Source organism: Sus scrofa, chromosome 10, assembly GCF_054392235.1.
Source record: "Sus scrofa isolate SSC_HxYL_T2T_F1_AM1 chromosome 10, Sscrofa_HxYL_maternal_Yorkshire_Landrace_v2.0, whole genome shotgun sequence".
In the NCBI taxonomy this organism is placed as follows: Eukaryota; Metazoa; Chordata; class Mammalia; order Artiodactyla; family Suidae; genus Sus; species Sus scrofa.
This window is the reverse complement of record NC_139392.1, coordinates 16009888-16037210: the sequence shown is the minus strand read 5'-3', so window position 1 is coordinate 16037210 and position 27323 is coordinate 16009888. Positions and strand designations below refer to the sequence as shown.

At 39.7% G+C, this 27323-nt stretch overlaps 1 protein-coding gene across 18 annotated transcripts in view; it reads left to right on the top strand.

Moving 5' to 3' along the window:
• The window catches only part of ENAH (ENAH actin regulator), a 203968-nt gene that overhangs the window by 170822 nt on the left and 5823 nt on the right, over window positions 1–27323 (top strand). For 5 of the 18 annotated variants that reach the window (XM_084979206.1, XM_084979205.1, XM_021064394.2 and 2 more), the window contains 10 exons: window positions 5534–5856; window positions 7071–7901; window positions 10049–10353; window positions 11028–11158; window positions 11315–11372; window positions 12321–12369; window positions 16571–16637; window positions 19358–19420; window positions 23369–23447; window positions 27089–27146. In XM_084979206.1, coding sequence (XP_084835332.1) covers window positions 5534–5856; window positions 7071–7901; window positions 10049–10353; window positions 11028–11158; window positions 11315–11372; window positions 12321–12369; window positions 16571–16637; window positions 19358–19420; window positions 23369–23447; window positions 27089–27146 — 1964 coding nt within the window. The remainder of the gene's footprint in view (window positions 1–5533; window positions 5857–7070; window positions 7902–10048; window positions 10354–11027; window positions 11159–11314; window positions 11373–12320; window positions 12370–16570; window positions 16638–19357; window positions 19421–23368; window positions 23448–27088; window positions 27147–27323) is intronic. The other 13 variants (XM_084979211.1, XM_021064407.2, XM_084979212.1 and 10 more) reach the window with 4 other exon arrangements.

Genomic DNA, 27323 nt, shown 5'->3' with positions numbered 1-27323 from the left:
GTATAGTTTTCTATTCATATATTGTGTATCATTTGTTAATATCAGTTTTAGGTTCCTAGTCATATTAGTAATTTGGCTTCCTTGGCTGACTGTGATGAAAAAACGTATTCTAAGAAACATGAGTCAGTCCTGGGTTAGTCTCAACATAGAACTTAATTTAGTTAATATCTATAAATAGTTTGCAAATCACCACTGGTACCTGAAAGTTATAAAAGGGGACTAATAACCGCAGCACAGAAACAGGGAGTTGGAACAATGAGAGTGTACAATCCTCCCATTAGCCTTCAGAGGCAGGATGGACCAAAAGTTGACCGCCTTCTCTTGTAAGTATTTTCTCTTGTCACGGGAGCTTTGTAGTGTTAAAACTTAATTATCCTGTTTTGTTTTCTCTATTTTTCATTTGTTTATTAATAGAGAAGTGAAATGCCCACATTTTATTTATACAGTTTCATTTTTTGACAAATGTCAGTACCTTAGTGTTACTCAGTATTTCCAACCCAGAGCATCTTTCCTAGTTTGCTCTCCTACCTCATTGTGTCAAGATGTAAGTAACTTTTCATTTGCCTAGCATTATTTATTTGTTATACATAAGGCTAAATGAAATGTGTTTTGAAATTTTGTTGTATAGATTTTGTCTGCTTGAAGAAAAATGTCTTTGAGTTAACATAAACCAAATATGTGTTTGCATACATAAAAGAGGAATTTCTTTGTTGGCCAGCACTTTGTGCATCTCTTTACAGTTGGGGATAGCTCTTTTGGGGGAGAAATAGATATTTGGTGGTGAGAGCAATTTTTGCAAATATTTTAAAAATGCCCTTGGTGGCTATAATACTAGTCAATGTGAGTTGGCAGGGATATTTCTAAGAAAAGCGGAATTTATAAGTTTGGAAACTGTCCCCCTACAAAGATATACGTTAGAGATAAAAACATGAAAGTCAGAAATCTATAAATACCATCTGATTTCGCTGGAATTATTCATTCTGCTTAACATTTGTAAGCCTGAGGAGTTCCCGTCGTGGCTCAGCAGAAACGAATCTGACTAGTGTCCATGAGGACGCAGGTTCGATTCCTGGCCTTGCTCAGTAGGCCAAGGATCCGGCATTGCCATGAGCTGTGGTGTAGATCGCAAATGCAGCCTGGATCCCGCATTGCTGTGGCTGTGGTATAGGCCAGCAGCTGTAGCTCCGATTGTTCCCCTAGTCTGGGAACCTACATATGCCGCAGTTTCAGGCCTAAAAAGACCAAAAAAAAAAAAAAAAAAAAAAAGATTTGTAAGCCTGAAGTTTTGTGGAGTTTTTTGGTTTGTTTTTTTAGGGCCATGCCCCAGGCCTAGGGGTCGGATCTGAGTTACAGCTGCCGGCCTGTCCCATTGCCACAGCAGTGAGGGGTCTGAGCCACGTCTGTGACCAGCATCACAGCTTGAGGTAACCCCAGATCTTAACGCACTGAGCAAGGCCAGAGATTGAACCTGCATCCTCATGGATCCTAGTTGGGTTTAACCACTGAGCCACGAAGGGAACTAAGCCCAAGATTTTGTTTGACATACAACTTTGGGAAATATATTTAGATGTGCTTCTTTTCAGTGAACAGACTAAAAGTTAGAGACTTTCAACACTTTCCTTCCTTGCACCTTGCTTTCAAGTCAAGAAAATATACAGTCAGCAGGTTCTCCCACAGCTCTGCACACCGCCTGCTTGAGTCAGCTGTCAGTGACCTTGGGGCATCTCTGGCATTGTGGTCTTTTCCTACAGTAATAATACTCCTTTTATAGACTGAAAACCCAAAATATCATGACATGTGAAACAATCTTTTTAAGCCAGGACGCCCTAATTGTAAATTCCATTATTTTAATAATCCTTTCAGATTCACTTCACTGTACTGGGCCTTCTACCTGTGTAAGCTTACTTTTTGTATTAAAGGCATTATACGTTCGGAGTTCCTGTCATGGCGCAGCAGAAACAAATCCGACTAGGAATCATAAGGTTGCTGATTCAGTCCCTGGCCTTGTCAGTAGGTTAAGGATCTGGCATTGTCATAAGCTGTGGTGTAGGTCGCAGACGCGGCTTGGATCCCTTATTGCTGTGGCTGCGGTGTAGGCCGGCAGCTGCAACTCTGAATTGACTACTAACCTGGGAAGCTCCATATGCTGTGAGTGCAGCTGTAAAAAAAAAAGAAAAACATTATATGGTCTAGAGAAGCAGCCCTTAACTTGTGGGGGGGGCGGGGGCGATGAACTAAGAACTTGGATAAAAAAATGAAGCAAAGCTTCAGAATACTCTGGTTCAGCTGTGAGCAATGTTTATATTAATAAGGTAAACCTTGAATATTGATTTAATCAGAAATCAAGTATTCTCCTGTGACTATATTAGGGAAAGCCCATGTGTGCTGAGGGAGTTACAGAGACAGCTGCCATAAGTCAGTAGACTATAAGTTAAAACTTAGAACTTACAAGTCAAAAAAATCAGAGTTCCCCTTGTGGCTCAGCAGTAGCAAACCCAACTGGTATCCACGAGGATGTGGGTTCAGTTCAGTCCCTGGCCTCGTTAAGGATCCGGCGTTGCCGTGAGCTGCGCTGTAGGTCGCAGATGTGGCTCAGACCTGACATGGCTGTGTCTGGTGTAGGCCAGCAGCTGCAGCTCCGATTTGACCCCTAGTGGGAACCTCCATATGCCACACATGCAGCCCTAAAAAGCAAACAACAGCAACAACGAAACAGAAGACTTGACACATCTAAAGAAACAGCCAAGAGTTGACAGTAATTGTCTCTGATACATTTGAAACCAGGATTGGAGCAGTGAACTGCTGTTTGTTCTTACAGACTTTGAAAACTATATGCTTGTATGATTTTGATAAAAGGGAAAATGTATACAGAAATGTAAAATGGCCTAATAAATTGGATCTTTTAATAATAGATTTTGGTGCGGCTATATTACTATAAAGGTAAATACTTGCCCTTAGCTTCTGTTTTCAAAGATGCTCTTATTACAATAATCTAGATGTATCTTTGGTCTTCAGGATCCAGTAGATTGCCTAGACTGTTGCATTTAACATGCTCTTATTTTTGATACATGTGTGTTTTCAATGTAATATAAATCCTAGCTCGAGTTTATTCTACATACAGATTATTCAAAATAGTAACTTTATCTGTCTAGTTTATTATTAGAAACATTTTTCTAAATATACCTGATTTCTTGCCCTTGTCCCTGCAGTGATATTGTTACCCCTCAGAAACTTTGGCAGCTAGTAATTTATCAAATAGTATAATGAAGTCAGTACTGTATCTTAAAATCTGACTTTATTATTGTCGGCACTTGAAGCAACTACTCCTAATTATAAGCAGTACTTAGGTGTCTTTTGTTTTTCTTGTATACTTATTAAGTATGGTGATATGTGCAGAGAGAAGCTTTGGGTTTTTGTGACGAGAGTGCACTTGGGCTTTTCCTTTTGTTTTACAGTCAGCTGAGGAAATATGAAGGAGATTTCTGAAAAGATCTATTTGTTTATGGATAACTGCTAGGAGGAACAAAGGCTAGCCTGTAGTCACAACCCAAGCAGCTGAAAACTTGAGCCAGTCCAGGGAAAGTCCCAATTTGAAATTTCCAAATAAGTAGTAGTATAGCTCGCATTTATGAGTGTTCTTATATTCCAGGTATTTACTAAAGAGCTTTCAAGGTATTACCTCCTTTATCTTCCCCATAATGCAATGGCGTGTATTATGTACATGATGATTATAATTTTAGGAAATAAATTTTTATAGCCAAATAATTGCTCAAGTCCAAGTGGATACTTGGAGACATTTTCTTTTTCTGTTACATTATGTGTGGAAGGTAAAAAAGCAAACTCTTGTAGAACCACATTCGGGAGGCTTCTGTAGGTTTTAATACCTAGGGGGTGGCACAGTGGGTTAAGGATCTGGTCTTGTCATTGCTGTGGCACAGATTCAATTCCTGGCTTGGGAACTTCTGCATGTCACGGATGCAAAAAAAAAAAGACAACAAAAATTGGAGAGATTTCATAGTCAGATTCTTTAGTTGACTTGAGTAAATACTGAGACATTCCATACTTTCTTGGATAAGGAGAAGAAAGATGATGCGGATTTTGTCTAGTTGATCTTCAGATTTAATAAAACACTAGAAAGGATTGGTCTTGGCAGAAAGGGTAAATTTAACAAAGTGATTCTAAAATTACAACAAGATAAAAGTATGAAAAGAAAGTGTTAGTAATTATATAATCTTCTTGTGGGGCTGGGCTGCCTAAGAAGGCTATCAAAGGCAGATCACATAAAGCGGTATTACTAAATTTCTACATAAAAATTAAAAGCCATATTATAAAACAAAACTTTTAAAATCAGAGACTTAAAATGCATATGGCAAACATATGTAACAGAGTTATCTTTAATATAGAAAGGAACTCTTTCCAATGAATATGGAATGGTAACTGTCCCAAGAGAAAACTGATCAAAGAACATGTGCAGTCACCGCTAATACAAAAAATGAGTAAACAGATTTCAAAGTACTTAACCTCAGAAGTCATCTAATAAGTGAAAATTGTTTTGTGAGATCAGTTGTTTAGCAAAGATTAAAAACAATGATAGTATTCAGTGTTAGGGGAAAGAAAATCGGGCACTCTCATCCTATTGGGCTGCTGAGGAGCATTAATTGGTGTGGCTCTTCCTGAAGACGATTTGGAACCATGTATCAGAAATCTCAATATTTGTATCTTTTCATCTAGCAAGTCTGTGCATCAGTGACAGTCCTTAAGAAGCAGTTAGAAAGGGTTTTCAAAGATAAATGTTTACTACAGTATTAGTAATAGTAGTGGCTAATTTATATCACACCATAGGAGACTGCTTAAACTATGAACACCTAAATGATGGAACATTATGCAGTCATGAAAAGTAAAGGTAGAAAACTGTACTTAGTGCCTTAAAATAAATACCTTCTACAATATGTTAGAGAGAGAGAAAAAAAAAGATTTCAGAGTGTTAGGGAAATATTCTATTTTATTTGGTTTATATGCATATTTTTATATGAGGAAAAGTCAAATATAAAGACCAAAATGTTAATTTTAGTGATCTCTGGATGTGAGGCTGAATATGATTTAGAGTTTATTTCTTTTCTTCTTACTTAACTCTTTCCCCCCCCCCATTTGGCAAACTTATTGAGTTATTGCTGTGACTAGTCATTGTATTTCCTAATATGATAGAGTATAATTTGTACAATGAAAATGTGATGTTATGTTTTAGGAAGGTAATTACGATTTAGAAATTTTTTCATTAAATGATTGAAGTAATTTCTTGGTCATTAAAGTGGTATGTTCAGTTATTTGGGAAATTCATTTATTTGCAGCACTTTATAAGAGTATTTGCTTTTGTTTGTATGAAAGTCCTCTTCCACCTAGTCTCTCTTTATGTGGAAGGAGAGGCCTTGATGGCATGCTCTCCATTGCTTTGTGTTTACATCAGAAAGAACGTTCACATAGGTCTCGGTGAAAGGAAGGGACTTTTAATGGTGAATTAATTTCTTAATTTCAGGCAACTACAAGAACAGCAACGACAAAAGGAGCTGGAGCGGGAAAGGCTGGAGAGAGAAAGAATGGAGAGGGAGAGGTTGGAGAGGGAGAGGCTAGAAAGGGAGAGGCTGGAGAGGGAGCGCCTGGAGCAGGAGCAGCTGGAGAGAGAGAGGCAGGAAAGGGAACGGCAGGAGCGGCAGGAGCGCCTGGAACGGGAAAGACAAGAGCGGGAGAGGCTGGAGAGACTGGAGAGACTGGACCGGGAGAGGCAAGAGAGAGAGCGGCAGGAGCAGCTGGAAAGGGAGCAGCTGGAATGGGAGCGAGAGCGACGAGTGTCAAGTGCCGGTAAGAAGTTAACAAATGGTTCTGTGTTCCTCATGTCTGAGCTTGGATGGCAGGTGGCGTTGTGTGTAGCTGTGTATTAGAAAGAACATCTCACACTTGAGATGCTTGGGATTAAGCAATACGATTTGAAGTTAGGGAGAATATGCAGCAATTGCTGCTCTAACATGTTCTTTTCACTTCTCTCTGGATTGCTTTTATTGCTTGGAGACTTAAAGAAAGCTCTTGGAAATTTTTATTCTGACATTCTAATTCTTCTAACGATAAAGTGGAAGTATGCTTTCTACTTTAAAAATTGTCTATAAAGTGGAAGAGTGCTTTCATGGGAAATTTCCTGTATTAGATGAATTTGGAATGTCTTTCTCGTTTGAGATTTTTATCTTGAACACTGTAGCAGGCCAGAAATTTGCTTGATTGTGTTCTCAAGTTTTTGAAGGAGGAATTAAAAACAGGAGGTTAAAAAAAATCTTCTCTAAAACTGAGTAGTAATTTAAAATATATTCTAGCATTGCGAAAAATTTGTGAAAAATCACTAAATCTGATGGAATTTATTGAAAGAATTAAGGGTTAAAGTATGAAAGTCTGAAGTTTGACATTCATTAAAACTAACATTTATTATAGGATTTAGGAATTTTTTTTTTTTGATTCTATATGGCCTGTATCTAAAGTCTCAGTGTGGATTGCTTACATACTAGTTGATTGGTTTGTTGTTTGAGTTAATTCATTTGTTTTTGATTGCCTAATTATTTTCTGGAGTTATATATATAGCCAACAAAGTAAAGCTTTTCCACAAATAAGCATTAAATTGGGGAGTTTCTAGCCCTTTATAATAAAACTTTTCTCTAGTTTCACTGCTTGTTGTTTAAAAAAACAAAGTTATTCTTTTTAGTTTTATTCACCTAATGTTAATGTCCTTCTAAATACTGAAAATTTTGAAAAGACTACTATCTTGTAAAGAATAAGCTAGTCAGTTGAATTCATCAAACTGCTTGTTAGATAAAAGAAGATTTATCCTCTTTTGGATCTCAAAATGTATTTGTAAATTAAGACATTTTTGGATGAAAATAGTTATTTGCACATGTGCTTAATTCTCTGGTACTAACTGTAGTCTACGTTTGTACATTTTGTCTGAATGCTGGTTTTGTGGCTTTACTAGCTCCCTTTTTCTCTCTCCTTTTTTATCCTGTCTTTCGCCGCTGCTTCCCACCTCTGTCCAGCTCCATCCTCCGACAGCTCCCTGTATAATGCTCCACTTCCTGAGTATGCCAGTTGCCAGCCTCCTTCGGCACCTCCTCCATCATATGCTAAAGTCATCTCAGCTCCAGTGTCAGATGCCAGTCCTGATTACGCTGTAGTGACCGCATTGCCACCTACTTCCACACCCCCTACACCACCACTTCGTCACTCCGCGACACGTTTCGCAACCTCTTTAGGCTCAGCCTTCCACCCCGTGCTTCCCCACTACGCTACCGTCCCTCGTCCTCTGAACAAAGGCTCTCGGCCTTCCTCTCCCGTGAACACACCCTCTCCTCAGCCTCCAGCTGCGAAGCCCTGTGCCTGGGCTGCCTCCAATTTTTCGCCCCTCCCTCCGTCTCCTCCAGTCATGATTAGCAGCCCCCCAGGCAAAGCCGCTGGCCCAAGGCCCGTCCTCCCCGTTTGTGTCTCTTCTCCTGGGCCCCAGATGCCTCCATCACCCACAGCGCCCAGTGGGCTGCTGGACTCTGTCCCATGCCCGGTGTCTCCGCCGCCTACCTCAGGGCCAGCGCCACCGCCGCCGCCGCCACCACCACCACCACCGCCACCGCCACCGCCTCCGCCTCCACTGCCTTCCCTCGTACCACTCTCACACTGTGGATCTCAAGCCTCTCCTCCTCCGAGCACCCCTCTTGCCTCAACTCCCTCATCCAAGCCTAGTGTTCTCCCTTCTCCCTCTGCAGCTGCCCCTGCCTCTGTGGAGACTCCTCTAAACTCTGTGCTGGGAGACTCCTCTGCTTCTGAGCCAGGCTTGCAGGCAGCCTCTCAGCCGGCCGAGACTCCAGCCCAACAGGGTAAGGCTTCCGTTATTGCTACTAACAACTAACCACTCGAAAATATGATGCATCGACAACTTGGATTCCCCAGAAGAATGGGGAGGGTGGTTTTGGACACGTTGAAGGTGGGTTTTTTTCTGTTGGACTAATTGCACGTGGAGAATCAATAGGAGGAAGACTTTGATACTTTCCGAGGTGTCATAGTTGGAGGGGTTTTCCTCTGAAGGCCTCTTTTAAATTTCACGAGGAAAACATTCCTTGACACATTCATGTACACAAGAAATACATAGTCGCGAACTTGTCTTCCTTTAATTTCCGGGGGACACAGGGATTATATTTAGTGCCCAATGGTAGTCATTAGGTACATCATCCTGAAGTCTTCTTTGGAACAGCTCTGATCTTGGACCGTGTTTCATTTTGTATAATGTATTGGGCTTCCCACATTGGACATCCAGGGATGGGTGCCACCCTAAGCCATGGGGAGCAGCCCAGCTTGGCATGAGGGCTGAAGAGGACAGCAGGCCTGATATATGCCCCAAAGGGTTCCATGATCCAAAATGACAAGAAGTAGCAGGCTGGGCAAGAAGAGCATCCCGGGCAGTTCTTCCTGAACTTCACGGTCACGGTAATGGGAGGGAGGCTGTAATTTTCTAAGTATGAATTGTTTGTCAGTAGAGAAGGACCTGGTTCTGTAAGTAAATAAGAAGATGCTTAGCAACCCCCTCCCTTTTTCAGTAGGATTTAGCAAGAATTATAGGAAGGAATATGATAACACATTTGTACTTAACAAAGAGACAGTGTTATAATCTGGATTTCAACGCATCTCTTTAAAAGAATTCTTAGTTCTTGGAAGTTTATATTGTGGCTCAGTGGGTTAAGGACCCAGCGTAGTCTCTGTGAAGATGATGCCTGGCCTCGTCAAGGATCCGACATAGCTGCCAGCTGCCAGGTCGCAGATGTGGCTCGGATCCAGTGTTGCCATGGCTGTGGCGTAGGCCTGAAGTTGCAGCTCCCATTCAACCCCTAACATACATGCCAGGGGAACCTGCATATGCTGGCAGGTGTAGCTGTGAAAAGAAAAAAAAGAAAACTTAGTTCTTAAGGGCTTATTATTGATGTTTATATATTTTCCATGTCGACTTAATAAATTTGCTTAAACATTGAGTCACGGTGCTGGTAGGCACAGTTTGGTATCGCTGTGAAAGTAATGGTGGACGGGGAGGTGCAGGCAGCCTTGACAAGGTCACACGGCCCTCCTTCTCTATCCTCCCGTGGAAGACTGACAGCCCCTTGCCCAGTATTCCTGCGGCAATTTACGCTTTCAGCTTGTAGAACCCCTCAAAGTTAGCAGTTTCAAAACAACTGACCACCCAGTGTGCTGCAAATAGCATGTCCTAAAACATCCCTTTAAGCCTGGAGGAAGGGGAGGGACCTCCTGGGTCACTCATGATTCTTGTCCACTCCCTCTGTGATTCTACGGGATCTAGAGATTTCCCTCTTATCCCTTGTCTTCTAGGCTGAAACTCTGTACTTCAAAGTCTATGTCTTCTGATTATTTCTGATAGTTTTGTTTTGAGGTTTTGCTTTGTTCTAGTAGGAGATTCCTTTACCTCAGTGATTCTCAACTCTCTCTACATGTTGGATTTAATTGTGGGCTATTTTTGAGATATCGAAGCCTGGGACCCACCCTTCTTTCATGTTCTCAATTTAGCTACTTTGGAAAGCAAGTAAATTTATGCTTTCGCTATTGTGGAATTGATTGTCTCAGCTCTTTAGGGTTTACACAGATTATTCTGGATGTGTAATTTCAGATAGCACTAACTGCTGTCCTGTGCACTAGTTTGTCTTCAGGAATGCTACCTCCATCTCAAGTGTGATAAGGGTTTCTTTTATTTATTTGCCAAATCCCCATGAGCGGAAAAATGATCTAGACGAGCTCTTGTAAAGTTCTCTTAATAAAGCTCTAACGTTAAGTAGTTATACACTTTGGCCTTAAGTGTTAGTGTCTTTTTAGTACTGATTTGAACTTTAAACGTTCTGGCGTTCATTTGTCATAAGCACTTGAGTCACTTTAGTTTAGTTCCCGTCCTACCAGCCTTCCTCCTAAGATAGCGTCACGTAGCTCTGTGGTTGTGGCTGACGGTCTTAACATTTCTTTCTCTCAGGCATTGTCTTGGGACCACCTGCACCTCCACCCCCTCCTCCACTCCCACCAGGTCCTGCGCAGGCTTCGGCCATCCTTCCTCCACCCCCAGGACCCCCTCCACCCCCGCCACTTCCATCCTCAGGGCCCCCGCCCCCACCTCCTCCACCTCCTCTTCCTAATCAAGCACCCCCGCCCCCGCCCCCACCCCCTGCTCCGCCCCTCCCCGCCTCTGGATTTTTTTCGGGATCCATGTCTGAAGACAATCGCCCTTTGACTGGACTTGCAGCTGCAATTGCTGGAGCGAAACTTAGGAAAGTGTCACGGGTAAATGCATTTCCAAATTAATCGTATTTTTGATGTATGTCTTATTCTGTCTTAGTAGCTAAATGATTGAATTTATTGCATTTTAATTTTATGAACCTTATGCAGTTAACTTCATTGACTAAGATAATTTGAAGTAACTTAAATATAAGAAAAGGTGCAGAGTTCTCATTGTGGCTCAATAGGTTGAGAACCCAACTAGTTTCCATGAGGACGCAGATTCGATTCCTGGCCTTGCTTAGTGGATTAAGGATCCAGCTTTGCTGCACAAATCTGGTATTGCTGTGGCTGTGGTGTAGGCTGGCAGCTGCAGCTAAGATTCAACCCCTAGCCTGGGAACCTCCATGTGCCGCAGGTTGGAAGAAGAAGAAAAAAAAACAACCAAGATTCGGGTTATGTATTTTTTACCACCAAAAATGTGTGTCCTTTTCAATGTATTACACAAGGAGACATTTGATATCGTTTTATCCTGTGATTTCATTTTAAAATTTTCTTAACAAATGAAGTAATTTTATGTTATCAGTGAAGCTTTAGCAATCATTTATTCTCAAGAAAATTTTAAAACGAAAGTAAGTATTGAAACTAATGCTGACGTACCCTCTGTTTTGAATGTAGTTCATTAATAAGCATAGGATCGTCCACGTAGGGGTTTCTTATGTCTGTATATTCTTGTTAAGATGGAGGATGGCTCTTTCCCAAGCGGTGTGAATGCGGCCTCATCTAAAACAGACACAGGCCGAGGAAACGGGCCCCTTCCCTTAGGGGGCAGCGGTTTAATGGAAGAAATGAGTGCCCTGCTGGCCAGGAGGTGAGTGAGAAATTACAGTCACGTGTCCAGAACTGAGCGGATTTTGTTAATTTTATTCTAAGTATAATTGAAGTAGATGTGGTTCCTCCCTTTTGGTGCAATTTTAAACAAAGTTACATGACTTAAAAAAAAAAATCTGATTTATCTCCTTTGTAGGAGAAGAATTGCTGAAAAGGGATCAACAATAGAAACAGAACAAAAAGAGGACAAAAATGTAAGTGAATGAAAAGTCCGCTACCCCTGAAAATGTGAATGAAATTGAAGCATAGCTCATTCAGGAAATTGTGTCAGATTATTCTGCACTTAATTTCAGTTAACAGTTGCTCATTTTTAACTCTTCAGATACTAAAAATGGCCTATTTTGAGCATAATTTATAAATTTTTAATGACATTTTTAGTAAATGGGGTGGAATGTATGGAGTTGGGGGAAAGCACTGAAATTCAAACCTATGGAGTTTAATTCTGTGTGTAACCCTGTCATTGAAGGAGTGAATGACCTCTTACTGAGTTTTTAAAAAATCTCATAGAGCCTCAATTCCTTGCATTTAAAATTAAGGAAAGAAGCCGTGATTGCTGTGGTTCAGGTCTCTGCAGAGATGCAGGTTCCACCCCCAGCCTGGCTCAGTGGGTTAAGGATCTGGTGTTGCTGCAGCCATGGTGTAGGTTGCAGTGTAGCTTGGATTTGATCTCTGGCCTAGGAACTTTTATTATGCCTCAGAGGCGGCAATAAATAAGATAAATAAAATAAAGGAATTAAACTAAATCACTGTTTATCTAGTATTGTTTTCCCTGGGAGCCCTGTGGTTATTAGCTGTCCCCCCTCCCCAATTCAGCAGAGCAGACTGCTTTATCTGTTTTACATATTAGTGTTTACCAGACAGTGTAATTTCTATTCCTTGCTGCCTTTGGCCTTCTTTGATGCCATCCCTCAAATCTCTCTGGCTTGATGATATTGGCTAGTGGTGTACTCAGAACGCATGAGGGCAAGGAGCTCTGGGGAGTGTGGGAGGGGGTTCAAGGATAAGAAAAATGTCTAAACTAGAACAGAAGGGAGAAAAGATTGATGAAGGAAAATGTGGGAAATAGCAGAAAGTATAAGAGACCAATATATTCAAGTTTCTAGTAGCTGTGGCATTATTCATATGTACTTCTGTATATTTAGGAAGATTCAGAGCCTCAGACTTCTAAGGCCTCTTCAACAAGTACACCTGGTAAGTTCAAGAGAGACATTTTAATTTTTGTAAACTTTATGTAAATGTAAGTTCTTCTCAATTAAAAGTCCTCCCATTTCCCCATGTTTAGATCAAGTGACTGCTTAGTCCCAAAACATTAAACTTCCTTCTTCACACTTGGAAAGCAATGACTTTTTCCTCTACCTTTTGTGATCCCAGAAGATGCTGTTAATTTCTTTCTGATATTGGGAGATCTGTTAAAATCCAAAGCTTAGAGTTCCTGTTGTGACTCAGCTGTAATGAACCCTACTTGTACCCATGAGGATACAGGTTCGATCCCTGGCCTTGCTCAGTGGGTTAAGGATCTGGTGTTGCCAGGAGCTGTGGTGTAGCTCACAGATGTGGCTCGGATCTGGCGTTGCTGAGGCTGTGGCATAGGCCAGCTGCTGCAGCTCTTGATTAGACCCTTAGCCTCAGAATTTCCATATGCCACAGGTGCAGCCCTTAAAAAAAACAAAAAAAGAGAAAAAAATCCAGTTTTTTTTCTGCTGTTTCTTTCTCTAAAAAACATAATTTTTTACACATTCTCTGTGTATTATTAGTGATTTGAAATAACTCACTAAAACAAGAAAACATGTTATTAGAGGAAAATATTTTTAGTAATCGATAAAGATTAATTTCAAAACATTCTTGAATTGTCATTTTAACAAATCATTTGCATAATGTTTATAATCAAAGCTTCTAATTTATAAGGTGAAAAAACTTCTTAAACAATAAGGATTTATTGTTTAGCACAGGGAAATATATTCAATATTTTGTAATAACCTCTAATGGAAAAGAATCCAGGAAGAAAAAGAATATGTATGTACAGCTATAACTGAATCGCTTGGTTCTACCCCTGAAAATAATACAGTATTTTAAATCAACTATACTTCAATAAAAAAATAAATTTAATAGAGGAAAAGAACCTCCTTAAAGCTTTTGGAAAATGTTCTTGAATTCAGTGAAATTTCCAACATTAAAAATTCTTGGGGAGTTCCCGTCGTGGCGCAGTGGTTAACGAATCCGACTAGGAACCATGAGGTTGCGGGCTCGGTCCCTGCCCTTGCTCAGTGGGTTAATGATCCGGCGTTGCCGTGAGCTGTGGTGTAGGTTGCAGACGCGGCTCGGATCCCACGTTGCTGTGGCTCTGGCGTAGGCCAGTAGCTACAGCTCCGATTAGACCCCTAGCCTGGGAACCTCCATATGCCGCGGGAGCGGCCCAAAGAAATAGCAAAAAGACAAAAAAAAAAAAAAAAAAAAAAAAAAAAAATTCTTGGGCATATTTGACTTGCCCCACACTATCTTTTTACCTCCTTGCCTAATTTGGAATGAAGTAACAAATAAATTTGATGATTTTGATGAATTAATGTCTAGAATGATCCATGGATGTCTATTATAAGAAGATATCTATAGCCTTTCATGCTCTTTATTGAATAGCGACTATTCACTAGTCTGAATTATGCTATATTAAGCTTAATACTGTGTCTGTGAGTTATTGTTTCTCTGAATAGCACTCAAATCAGTCTGCATTACCTTCATTAAAAATTCGCTGGTTTGAGACCCACTTATTGTACCTGTATCTTTTTCCTGTAAGCCAAAATCGTTATGTATGCTGTTATTAAAAACCATAGATATTTTAGAACTCAGTTATAATTTTGGGTCACAGGACCTTGTAGAGTTTGAGACAAGCAATGAATCCTCTACTTGGGAGTACCGTTTCATATATTTATACGTATTTGGTTATCATTTAAAATTACTCCATGAAATCCCAGAAGGTTATCCATGGATTCCAAGTTAGGAATTCTTTATCTAATGTGTATCCCCTTATTTAAAAGATAAAAACCGAAGCATGGATTTTTTGCATGTCTTCTTGTGTGTATGCGTGTACATAACATTTTTATAAAATCAAGGATTCATTCAAAAGGACTAGAGGCTTCTTTTTTCACTTGTTTCAGACAGTTTTTGTAGTTTTTTTAATTGGCACATATCAGACACTTGACAGGCCTAAAAGAAGCAAAAGTAAAGTCACCCTAAGCACAAGAAATTAGTGGTTCAGCTGGGAAGGTGAAACACACACAAGTGAGAAGTTTCTCTTTTGCAGCCAGTGTTGGATGCTGTTAACTAACATGTCAGTGGGAGGTGATGAACAGTACTTGAGGCGTGTGGGTCACCTGGGCAGACATTTTGCCGTGCCTCGCTGAGTACTCTGTTTGGCTGAAAAGCAGAGGAAGGGGTGCTTTTTCAGGACGTGGGTATCACGTGAACAAGGATGGGGGGCTGGGAGCTGGGAGAGACTAGGAAACGTTTAGGTAGACTTGCCTGACCTGAACGAAGGGTTCTTTTGGAAGAATATTGGGGCAAAGTTTGGAAAAGCAAGATAGTAGCAACATGTTGAAAGCCTTTTATGAAAAAATCAGGAGTTTAGACTTATTCCTGCAAGAATTGAGTTGACCATCAACTGAAACTGTTTTAGGAACATTACAGTGGGAGGTGTGAGCAGTGCCAGTCAGGATTCAGCTTGTTTCCCAAGTCCCCAAGAAGGTAGCCCTGCCTCTGTCCTTACCTGAAACCCACCTGGAGCCCGCCCCCGGGAGGTGAGGGAGAACACAAGCTCATTGTTTACAGAGTTGAATTGAACTGCTTCTCCTCAGATCCAGATGAGCTCTTTTAAGATTAAAAGATAAGAGTTCCCCTCATGGCTCAGTGGTAACAAACCTGACTAGGTTCCATGAGCATGCTAGTTCGATCCCTGGCCCCGCTCAGTGGGTTAAGGATCCGGCATTACCGTGAGCTGTGGTATAGATTACAGATGCAGTGCAGATCCTGCATTGCTGTGGCTGTGGTGTAGGCTGGCAGCTATAGCTCCAATTGGACCCCTAGCCAGGGAACCTCCATATGCTGCAGATTCGGCCCTAAAAAAAGAAAAAAAAGATTAAAAGATAGTTGTGGTCTGGCTGCTTGAGAAAGGAAGTCAGCCAGTTGTTACATTGTAGCACCCACTGTCATGCTGGAATGACTCTTCATCTCTTTCCCTGCCTCTTCTTTAGAGACAGTGTTCTGATAACCATTTCCTGCCTGTGCAATTATCCTTCTATTGTCCTTCAGATTTCCCCTCTTCCCCTGCTCTGGCAGGTGGCTCTTGCATGTGTTTCTGTGTCTGTGGTGGGGGACCTCCTCATCTGAGGATTTGCTTCCTGTCTCACTCTGGTGGTCAGTGAGAGTGTGTGTTAGCTGTTAGGATACAGGAGAAGGAGTAACGATTGAGTCCTGATTGACAAGGAATAAATAAAGCAAGATGAAGTGTGGCTTTGTTTCTCACCTAGATGTGTGAATGCAACAAAAATCCAGACAAAAGCAGTGTTTCCGAGTTTGAGAATTTAAGTTTAATTTTGCACATATGCAGTTTGAAAAAAAGACAAGCTACTTAAGTAAGAATGTTCACAAGCCAGTTAGGAGGCTGCATTGGAACTCAGCTGTTTTTTAGTGAAGACGCTGCATAGCATAGACTTGGTTCTCACAGTGGCCCAAGTTCATTCTTCCGTGAGAAGATTACACTCCAGATTTAACCCAGTCGTCTAGTGAGGCTGTGAGTTAGTCAAGGTTAGAAAAAACAATTCACAGCACAATTGACTAGAAGCTTGGAGTAGAACGTACTGTTACTAAACTGGAATTGTCTGCTAAATCCCAAGGTTTGATTGTTTGAGAATCAAGGAAGTGCAGTAGAATTGGATGATTCTGAAATACACTTTGAGTTGTTCGAATTTTCTCCCCAGAGGACTGTTTGAATTTACATTAAATATTGAAGTACATGAACCTATTAATGGTTATTTTTATTTGTTTTACCATTGGCACTAAAAATAGTTTAAAAGAGTATAGTCAATACTGTCCTATTTAAATAATTTTAAATTACCCTTACTTAAAATAATCTATTCTATTCAGTTCTAATTAATAGAAATTAACCTCCCCTTATTGTCCTTATTAGAGAAACTTCTTACTCTCTGGTGTGTAGAGTTAAAGTATTTTTTTTTTTTTTGAATTACAGTATTTTAGATTTAACAATATAAGTTCTTCCTAGGGAAACTTGTCACACTTCCATGTTAATTTCTTCTCATTTGGGGGCCTGAAATTGTATGAATTGGAATTCTAATTCTGGGAGCACATAGGATATTTAATAACTTAAATTCTTTTATTTTTAAAGAACCGACAAGAAAACCCTGGGAAAGAACAAATACAATGAATGGCAGCAAGTCACCTGTTATTTCCAGGTATCGATTTTTTTTCTAAGTTTTATATTACAGTTGTATCTAAAAAAAATGAACATCTGAAGTTTCACTGCGGAAAAAATCGAATGGGAGATCTGAGACTGTGCAGAGGAGCAAATGAAACATCTCTATACTTAACTACTACTGTTGGATGACCACTGAGCCCCGTTACGCTTTTACTAGTAATTGTCTAAATTCTACCCTGTGTTTGTTATCACTCGGGTAGTTGTCTGAAATTTTTAAGATAGCTTTTATTCCTCCTAATTTTTTTATTTTGAAAAATACAGAAAACTACGGACAATTTGAAAGAAAAGTACAGCAGACCTCCCTGTACCTGTCACCTGGATTCACCAGTTAATAACAATTTGCCAGCATTGGCTTGGAACTCTTACATATACATCCACACTGCTTTCTCTCTGAATAGCCGGCAGGCAGTTTGCATATTTGGCTGCGTCAGCCTGAATACGTTAGCATTTTTCTTAAGAAACAACATTCTCCTATATAACCTCGAGACCGTTGTCACGCTCAAGATAGCATTCAGCAATAACATTGTGTAATATAGTCACCGTTTCCGCTTAGCCTTCATTTATAAGTGTGATTTTTTGAAAGCAACTTATGTTTTAAACTGAAAAGCAGCTGGAGAGAAAAAGCTACAGTGTTTAAGAGAGAATTAAGTAAAATCTAAAATTTTGAATTTGTAGAGAGATTTATTTCTTCCTCAGTGGAAACTTCTAATCATAACTGAATTAGAAAGGATAATGCCCAGCAGCAAGACTGAGCAATTCCTGTTTCTACCAGTGGCTGTGTATTGCGTGGTCAAGCAAATTCATATTCCTTAGGCAGGCATACTTCACCATCATAACTTTTATATCGCAGATCTGAAACACGAATGAAACTTTTTCTTGGTTTATGAGAAAGTTTAAAGGACTCTTTTTTTTTCCCAGGGAAAAAAAAAATACATATCTAGATACCAAAAAGCTTTTTTTTCCCCCTCCCTTCTCTTTCTATTTGTCTCATAAAAAACAAACTTTGCTCTAATTATAGAAACTTCATACAGGAAAATACAAGAATAGACCTCATATTGTCACAAATCTGTTGTCCGTTAGCTTTGATCTAAATTTGGGTTTGCTTTTTGTGTGGTTCTTTCTGTTGGTAGGAAAGGTTTGGTGATGACACAGTTATTTAAGCTCCACAAGGAAACTGGAAGCTTTTGGTTTCTAAGTGACTGAAAGATGAATATATTTGATGTTTAGAAGAAAACAGTGGAATTGCTTTTGGTGAACATGTTTTTTCAATAGCGTGGAGACACTGCACTTTTATTTCTCAGCTACCTGATTGATGTGGTCTTCTAATGCATCTGTGGTAGCTGTTACAGATTTTCTGTGGTAGCACATTACGAAGCCTGAAACACATCAGAATAGAACTTTGATGTGCCATTTGTCCTTTGAAATTGCAAGTTGTGATGGGAACAAATTCTGTCTCCTCTTTGCCACTGCTTTCATCCCTGCCTCGTTGGTATAGTGAGCGTGCCTAGAGCTAAACTTAAGTTCATGGTAAAAGTCGTATCTTAGAAGGCACGTGGAAAGACTTCTGCAGCTGGAATGTCTGTGTTCCTTGTTGTGGTTGCTTTAGTGAAGGAAAGAATATCATTTGAGAGATTTTTTAGACTTCTAAAGGAAGTTTAATAAGCATTCTTAAAGGTCACTGTTTAAATATTTTTATGTAGATGAGTCAGATACGGCCTCTTATAGTAGTATATTGTAATCATGTTCTAACTCTCGGAGGTAGTTTTCCTTTTTTCCCAAAATAGGCATTCTGAAATGCCTGATTATTTCCTCGTCACTCATATCTTGTGATAGATTTGATCCGACCACTGATACGTACGTCTTAAAATTTCACTGCAAGCAGTTTTAAACCATAAGAGATTTTAAAAATATGTTTAAAAGACTAAGAACTGTATTGCTTTTCTTCCTAAATAAGTCCCCCCTGTGCCTTCTGAAAGCGAGTCTATTGACCAATTTTTGTTTTTATTTGAGCACGCGTCATCCTTGCATAGCAGTGAGAGTACCCATTTCTCTTCCATGTCAGAATTACGTTAGTGACAGGATGGAGTAACATCTTGTAACATACATGAGATAGTGCATTATGCTTTGTTAAATGAAGATGTCAGCAGAGTAAAAGCAAGAATGTTGTATTTAAAAATGCCCTAAACCATGACTGGAAGATAACATTGGAAGGTTTGTGAATTCCTCCCGTGGTTTTATTAAGAGCTTGCAGATCTTGTATTCAAGATGGAAAAAAAGTTCTTTCCATGCCACCTGAGAAGAGTTAATTTTGTATACTTCAAGCTACAATGATTTTTATTGTGCTTTTTATTTGAGCCTGTAGTTTTATATTCACTCTGGCAGAAATGTCTTTGATTGTGTTTTGATACTTGTTAAATCTTTGGTGGGTAGATTTTACTGTATCTATAGCCCATAAAAGTGGCCATTGCATAATGATATTTTTAAAATTCTCTGTAGTTGTCAACATTGTAACTAGACTTAGTCTCCAAATTTCTTTTTCTTTTTTCAAAGAGAAAAAAACAGTTATTTTAAAGTTAATGGACTCCTTTAGTTCTTATTCTGTTTGCTCTAACTAAAATCTATAAAACAATAACATAATGAGAGTTATTTTTTAAAGTTCTATTGGATACGCTTTTAAATGGTTTTTCCCCTTCATAGACGGGATTCTTCAAGGAAAAATCAGATTGTTTTTGACAACAGGTCCTATGATTCATTACACAGGTATCATCCTGATGTGACTTTGTGATTTGAGACTTTTAAATAACATGTTCAGGATAGGGCTGAGCTTTTTCTACATGGATTGGTAATCACCACAAGGGAGAGACTTAAGAATATTGAATCTTTCACATTTAGCTTTATTTAGGACACTTTTAAAAAAAAATTTTTTGAGAGTTTTTTTTTTTTGTTTTTTTGTTTTTTTTGCTTAGGGCCACACCCAAAGCATATGGAAGTTCACAGGCTAGGGGTCGAATCTAAGCTGCAGCTGCCAGCCTACACCACAACCACAGCAACACCAGATCCAAGCCGCATCTGCGACCTACCCCACAGTTCAGGGCAATGCCAGATCCTTAACCCACTGAGCAAGGCCAGGGATTAAACCTGCAACCTCATGGTCACTAGTCGGATTCATTTCCACTGTGCCACAACCAGAACTCCTCTAAGAGATTTTAATTAGAAAAATTAATAGTATATCATCAATATGTATTCGGATTGTGATAAATGTAAATGGTAAACATAGAAATAACTAGGATGGGAATCTGAGGCCACATAGATCTAGAGAGTTTGTAGCTTTTGCATTTTCTTTTAAAGGCCATAGTCTTTATGATTATAAGACAGGGCTTTTAAAAAGTTGAATAGAAGATCCCATATTGTTTGTTACTGGAACAAGGATAATATGATAGCCACAGTTGTGGATCATTTGTTATTTGAGGAAAATATTTGTTTCCTACATACTTTGCAGTAAACTGAGTATCTCTAATGATCTTAACATCTAACATCCTGGGCAGATTATTTGTTTTCTGTTGTTTTCATGGGTTCAATCCCTGGTCTGGAAGCTTCCACATGCCGTGGGAACAGCTAAGACAGAAAGAAAAGAAAACTTAGGATTAACCATGTATTTCTTTCTTAATTAAAAAAATTGGTGGTGTTCCCATTGTGACCTAGTGGAAATGAACCCAACTAGTATTCATGAGGACATGGGTTTGATCCCTGGCCCTGCTCAGTGGGTTAAGGATCCGACGTTGCTGTGGGCTGTGGTGTAGGCCAGCAACTGCAGCTCCAATTCAACCCCTGGCCTGGGAACTTCTGTATGCCGTGGGTGTGGCCCTAAAAAACAAACAAACAAAAACAAAAATTGACAATTTCTTAAAATCCTCAAGTACCTAATAAGCTATATTTAGAATTAGTTTGGCAGAGTATGGACTTAAATAGTTGTAGTACCGTTATTTTATGGGCAGGTATCTAGAGACAACACCCTCATTATAAATTAAGAAAAACCTGAGAAATCGCCCATTTCCATAATTGTTATCAGTTGTGGAGAAAACGTTTACATTAGAAATAACTGAGATATACCCATATATTATGTGCAGCTATTTTACAAATATATATCAAGACTACTACTAGCAGTGTGAATTAAATAAATAGTATATTGAGGGGGTGTCTGTGGCAATGAATAAGGAGTAATTGGACTCTCTTTGGCCAAATTGTTCAGTTACAGTTATTTTCATGCCATTGATGAATAAAATATTTGGTAAATTTATCTCATCAGCCAATTCAATCTGCATAAAGCGTTTATAGTGAAATAGTGTTTCCTGCTCTTTTTTTTTTTTTTTTTTTTTTTTTTTGAGATGGTTTGATTGTTTTGACCAAAAGACTTAGAAAAGTGGCATTCAACAGTGAGATTGTCTGTGGTGAATCTTCTCAGTTACCTTGCTGCTTTCATACAGAATGCCCCCCTGGGATAATGTTGTTGATGAACCTATTCTAAGAAGTGGTGAGGGAGTTCCCGTTGTGGCTCAGGGGGTTAAGAATTCAACTAGTATCCATGAGGATGCGGATTTGGTGCCTGACCTCACTCAGTGGATTAAGGATCCCTCATTGCCAAAAGCAACAGTGTAGGTTGCAGATGTGGCTCAGATCCGGCATTGCTGTGGTTCTGGTGTAGGCCGGCAGCTGTAGCTCCAATTGGACCCCTAGCCTGGGAACCTCCGTATGCCGCAGGTGCAGCCCGAAAAAGAAAAGAAAGAAAAAAAAGGAAAAAGAAAAAAAGTGGTGATTACGTCTTTCCTTCAGTATGAAAAGTTCCCCCCTTTAGTTAATTATCACAGTGGTGGTGGTGGAGGTGGTGGTGGTGGAGGTGGAGGTGGTGGTGGTGGAGGTGGAGGATTGCATGTTAGCATGAATTCTGTTTTTTAAAAATTGCATGTTTCCACAGTTTTTTATTATATAACAATAACTTTTTGTATTGTTTAGTAAACATGAATATATTTATAACGTAGTACCCAGTTAAGTAGCACACCATAGTTACCCACATGAATTTCAGGGGATGGTCATTAAGTTAGGAGAAAACAGTTAGCTGGTTTATATCAATTAAATGTGAAATGTGAAAGAAAAGCAGAACAAATAGTAACTTACTTGGGGAGAGCAAGACTAGCTAGTGTGGGCGAATGAAATGCACAGTATGTCAACCTCTATAAAAGTTACTGTTTTTCTTGTTCATATAAACATAGCAGATATCTAATAAAAGGAAATGAGTTGACCTCCTTCACGACAATCTTTTAAGCCATCACACATTTGATATTGAAGCAAATTAACTCATCGTTGCATCTTCACAAACAGTGCTAATGGGTTTGAAGTGCAGTGTGCCTTATAAGAGTCATAAGTTTGAAAAAGTTATTATACCTCTTGGGTTGTGGGTTCAAATTTCTAACCTTGGTACTCTGCAAGGTTGGAAATATATGACTTGACCAGTGGTTTTCATTTGCATCGATTTATGGCCCTTAATGAGAGACCACTTACTGTATATTAAACCTGAAAATAGAGGAGTCCTGATTTAAATTCTAGATTTTCTACCTAGGGTTTTCTCTCATTGCCAGAACTAGAGAGGGAACCATGACGATTTCATATTGATATTGAAACTTTTGCTTGGAATATACCTAATCCTTAGGACTTATTTCTTCATGTAAAATTTTTAATAGAAGCTAAACTTTTGAAAGTGTGATAATAATTAGCAATCTGCTGTGGGCATTTCCTTTTTCTTTTTTTTTTTTAACAAGCTTATGGAAGTGGTTAACTGGAAACACACTGTTCAGATGACGTCTCCATAAAAACGTCATTGGGAGATAGCCATATTTTCCAACATCGTTATTTATTTTGATTCTTGGAATGAAATAAAACACATACAAAGAAAGAATGCTTACTAAAATTTTTTCCCCCGCAAACCGAGGCCTAGAATTTGTAAACTGATTTATATTAGAGTGAAATATTTCTTGATATTTTCCCTTTCATTGGCTTGTCAGATATTTAGTAGATAATGTACAATTTCAAAAGAAGGGGGAGTTCCCATGGTGGCTCAGCCCTAATGAACACAACTAGTATCCGTGTGGATATGGGTTCCATCCCTGGCCCCACTCAGTGGGTTAAGGATCCCGCGTTGCCATGAGCTGTGGTGTAGGTCGCAGACACAGCTCGGATCTAGTGTTGCTGTGGCTGTGGTGTAGGCTGGCAGCTGCAGCTCCAATTCGACCCCTAACCTGGGAACATCCATAAGCCTCAGGTGCAGCTCTTAAAAAAAAATAAAATAATAAGGAGAAAAGAATATTGTGTTACCTGGGCTCGGATGCTGCAGCTGGCCTCCCATCTGTCCTGGTCAGTGTGCCCCATGCTTATCCTCCTCGTGCCCAAAGAACGTTATCTTCTGTTCTTAACTGGAGAAGTCTCGTTATCTCACCACCCTTTTCTAATTTCTTTACAAATAATCATATGGAGAAACATGAAACATATTTTTGTTTTATATTGTAATCAGTTCTGCAGACTGTTAAGACAATTAACACGATGTGTTTTAAGGAATGGACTTTAATGTGGTGATGGGTTGGTAAGGTTGCAGATGTTTATGATCTCATGAAGTATTCTCTGCGTTGTTGACCTGTCCTGAAAATTTCGTTTGTACAGACCAAAATCCGCACCTTCGTCACAGCCCAGTGCCAATGGAGTCCAGACAGAGGGACTAGACTATGACAGGCTGAAGCAGGTGGGGCCCCAGTGGCAACTTCGCTTTATCTGTGCTTGTTCCTTTTGTAATATATACCTCACATGCACACACTCGACAGATTGTGCATATATTTGAAAAGAATATAGAGTTAAGCTGTTTTTATGCAAACGAAACAGTAGCATTAGTGCTGTATTATTTTTTTCATATCTTTCAGTTCTTTTTAAGTTTGCATGAAGTTCTGCAGTGGTGGGGGAAGAGGCAGTAATTTAATGGTAGAGAATAAACTTTAAATGCAAGTGCATGGTATACAGTTGTGGAGGGGAAACAGCTTGCACTTCTCACTGTCATTGGCCAAAATGGACAGAAAATCTGGTTTTGGCAAGAATGTGAAGAAAATGACCCTTTAAAAAAAAAAAGTTCCTGCCGTGGCTACTCATATACTTCTCCTTTCTAGGAAGCAGTTTTGGAAAACAAATCAAAAGTCCTTAAAAATGCATGTCTTACTTTTGAACCCAGGAATTTCACTTTCAAGAATTTATGCTCAGAAAATATCATAGAAGGATGTGAATATCCAGTGTCGGAGAGGGCTCTGCAGCCGTTTAGGAGGCATAATTGAGGCTGTTTAGCAATGAATAGCCCTTGCCCACATTAGGTGAAATAGATAGCCAAACTGTAGGAACTGTCATCTCATGTTTATGAAAAAGAAACAGGTGTTGTTCATACTTTGGATACACATGCATTATATTTCCTGTCTGTCTGCTCAGAGCAAAAAAGTAGGAGGAGGATAGGTGATTGTGGAGCTTTATTTCTAGAAGAGAGAAAATGATTTTTTTAAATGGTAGTTTTAAAGAGATTTGAAATGAGAACGCAGTACGTCTTAGTAAAACAGCTGTCAGCTTTGCAACCTGAGTACAGATGTGCCTGTAATGAAAAATCAAATCTTTGTCTTCTTACCCTGCACCTCAGGATAGCCTCTGAACGTAACAGGGGTACCGATCACTGTAACAGACATGCACTGACTGTCTGGTACACTTCAGTGCTATGCATTTGCTGGGTTATTAGCAAGACCTTGTCTCCCAATCCTCGTAATAGCCCTATAGCATAGTGTTTATACTTAGACTGTGCACAGCTCAGGTTCAGAGAAGTTAAATTTACCCAGTCCCACAGTCAGAATCAGAACCCAATCTTCTGAGCCTTTTTTCCCCATTTTATCACTCATTTTTTAAAATGCCAGCAAAGTCTGAGTGGGGCTATTTTCAGCCCCAATAATGTTACATGAAAGTGAGTTTAAAATAAAAGATAAATAGGAAGTAATGAGTACTAATAGGAGAGAAATACCGTAATACTGATCAGGCCTAATTAGGTTGATCAGAAGTACTGATCAATCTAATTTTTATACTGTCAAGCTGTTTGAGAAGTCCAGTTGAATTAGTAATTTGAAAAGGAAGCATGTGGTCATTGATAATCCAACCCTTGTTTTCCTGTGTGTTAAACATGGCTTTCTTTTCTTGAAAAGCGTTTTATATGAAGCAACTTGCACACATTTAAAATACAGTAATTTGGGAGTTCCTGTTGTGGCTCAGTGGTTAACAAACCTGACCAGGATCCGTGAGGTTGCAGGTTCAATCCCTGGCCTCTCTCAGTGGGTTAAGGATCCAGCGTTGCCGTGAGCTGCAGTGTAGGTCGCAGACACAGCTGTGGCTATGGTGTAGGCCAGCAGCTGTAGCTCTGATTGGACCTCTAGCCCGGGAACCTCCACGTGCCTCGGGTGCAGCCCTACAAAAATAATAAAATATGATAAATTCTTGGCTGTCTGAAATACAGAACTGTAAGAGAGGATAGATTTGTTTTAGGGCTGATTTTTAAGATAATTTACATAAGAATATCTCTTTAGTCCATATAGTAACTTCTGTGCCTTAGTCTCCTCATTGGCAAATGGAGGACTTAAACTAATTAATAGTTTTCAACCTTATTTTAAACATCAAAGACTTTTTTGAAAAATGAATGTTAAGGAATTCCTATCATGGTGCAGTGGTAAGGAACCCAACAAGTATCTATGAGGTTGCGGGTTCGATCCCTGGCCTCGCTCAGTGGGTTAAGGATCTGGTGGTGTTGCTGTGAGCTGTGGTATGGGTCGGCAGCTGCAGCTCCAATTCAACCCCTAGCCTGAGAACTTCCATAAGCCACAGATGTGTCCCTGAAAAAAAAAGACAAAAGAACACTCACCCCCCCCAAAATGAATGTTAAACACTGAGCAACTTCATTTTTTCTGAGGTGTGCAATGTTTAAGAAGTGTTTGTTGGAGTTCCCGATGTGGCTCAGTGGTTAACAAATCTGACTAGGAACCGTGAGGTTGCGGGTTCAATCCCTGGCCTTGCTCAGTGGGTTAAGGATCCCACGTTGCTGTGGCTCTGGCATAGGCCGGCGGCTACAGCTCCGATTAGACCCCTAGCCTGGGAACCTCCATAATATGCTTCGGAAAGCAGCCCAAGAAAAGGCAAAAAGACCAAAACAAAACAAAACAAAAAAAAAGTGTTAATTCAAAACTAATCCTTACAAAGGATAGCTGTTTTTCACCCACTAAAATTGTGTCACCTTATTAGCCCTTTTAACTTTCACATTAAACAGTTCTTCATCATTTTTAAACTAGGGGTGGGGGTGTCCATTATTTATGAATGGAGCTTTTGCAAAACGGAGTGGATTTCGTGGAGGAAGAAAGTTCCAGAGCATCACTCTTAAGTAGATGGATAATACGGGCTACATAGTGCTTTAAGTTTTCTGACAGCCACATTAAATACAGAGAAGCAGGTGGATAACATTTTTAATAATGTATTTTATTTAACCGAATATAGCCGAAATGGTATTTCGCTATAATCAGTATTTTTAGATGACTACATTACTTTCTTCATCCTAAATCTTAGCCACGTTTCAGGTGCTAAGCAGCTACACGTGGCTGGTGCCTGCTGTCTTGACAGTGCACGTCAGCAGGGTCCTATCTTCCTTCCCCACCTGTTGGGGGAGCCCTTGGAGGACGCCTCAGGGGAACCCTAGATCCCTTGGAACTTAGTTTCACAGCTCTGATGATCTCTAGGGAGTTCCCATACTTCAAACCAGATGACAGATGTGCCAGGGCTGATGGTCGTTTGCTTGTCTTCCTCCTTGAAACTTTATGTATTACTTCTCAGACAGCTCCCAGAAGCCTGAATCAAAAACAAAGCTAGGAGTTCCCATCACGGCTCAGCGGTAACAAACCCGACTAGTATCCTTGAGGATGCAGGTTCCATCCCTGGCCTCGCTCAGTGGGTTAAGGATCTGGCATTGCCTGGGAACTTCCATATGCCCCAGGCATGGCCCTAAAAAGCCAAAATAAAGAAACAAACAAAGCTATTATGTTTTCTAGAATGTATCCGAATCATAGCTTTCACTGGATGACCAAGTAATTATTTTAGTTTTAGAAAGCATTCTGTTTTATATTTTGCTAATAAGCTGGAACAAGCAAAGATTTGGAAGAAAAGACTATTAAAACAAGATTTACCAAGGTTAATCTAAGATATAAATTGTGACTCTGGAAACAAAAACCATATGTAATATTTCATTCATAATTAATATTTTTTATGAGCAAGAATCTTCAGCAGTGATTTTTTTCTATATTTCTGATGGTTTTTTTTAAAATATTTTAGGATATTTTAGATGAAATGAGAAAAGAATTAACAAAGCTAAAAGAAGAGCTCATTGATGGTGAGTGTCTGAACAAATTGGCTCCCCTTAGAATGTTTAAGAATAGCCATTTTAAGAAAAATGCAAATAAAGAAGTCTCCAGTTGATTACGTGAGGGCATGAAACAGTCCCTTTTCCTGCCTTTACTTGGTTTAGGATGTCGAGGGGCGGGGGTTGGACGGCTCTGTCTCCCTCATG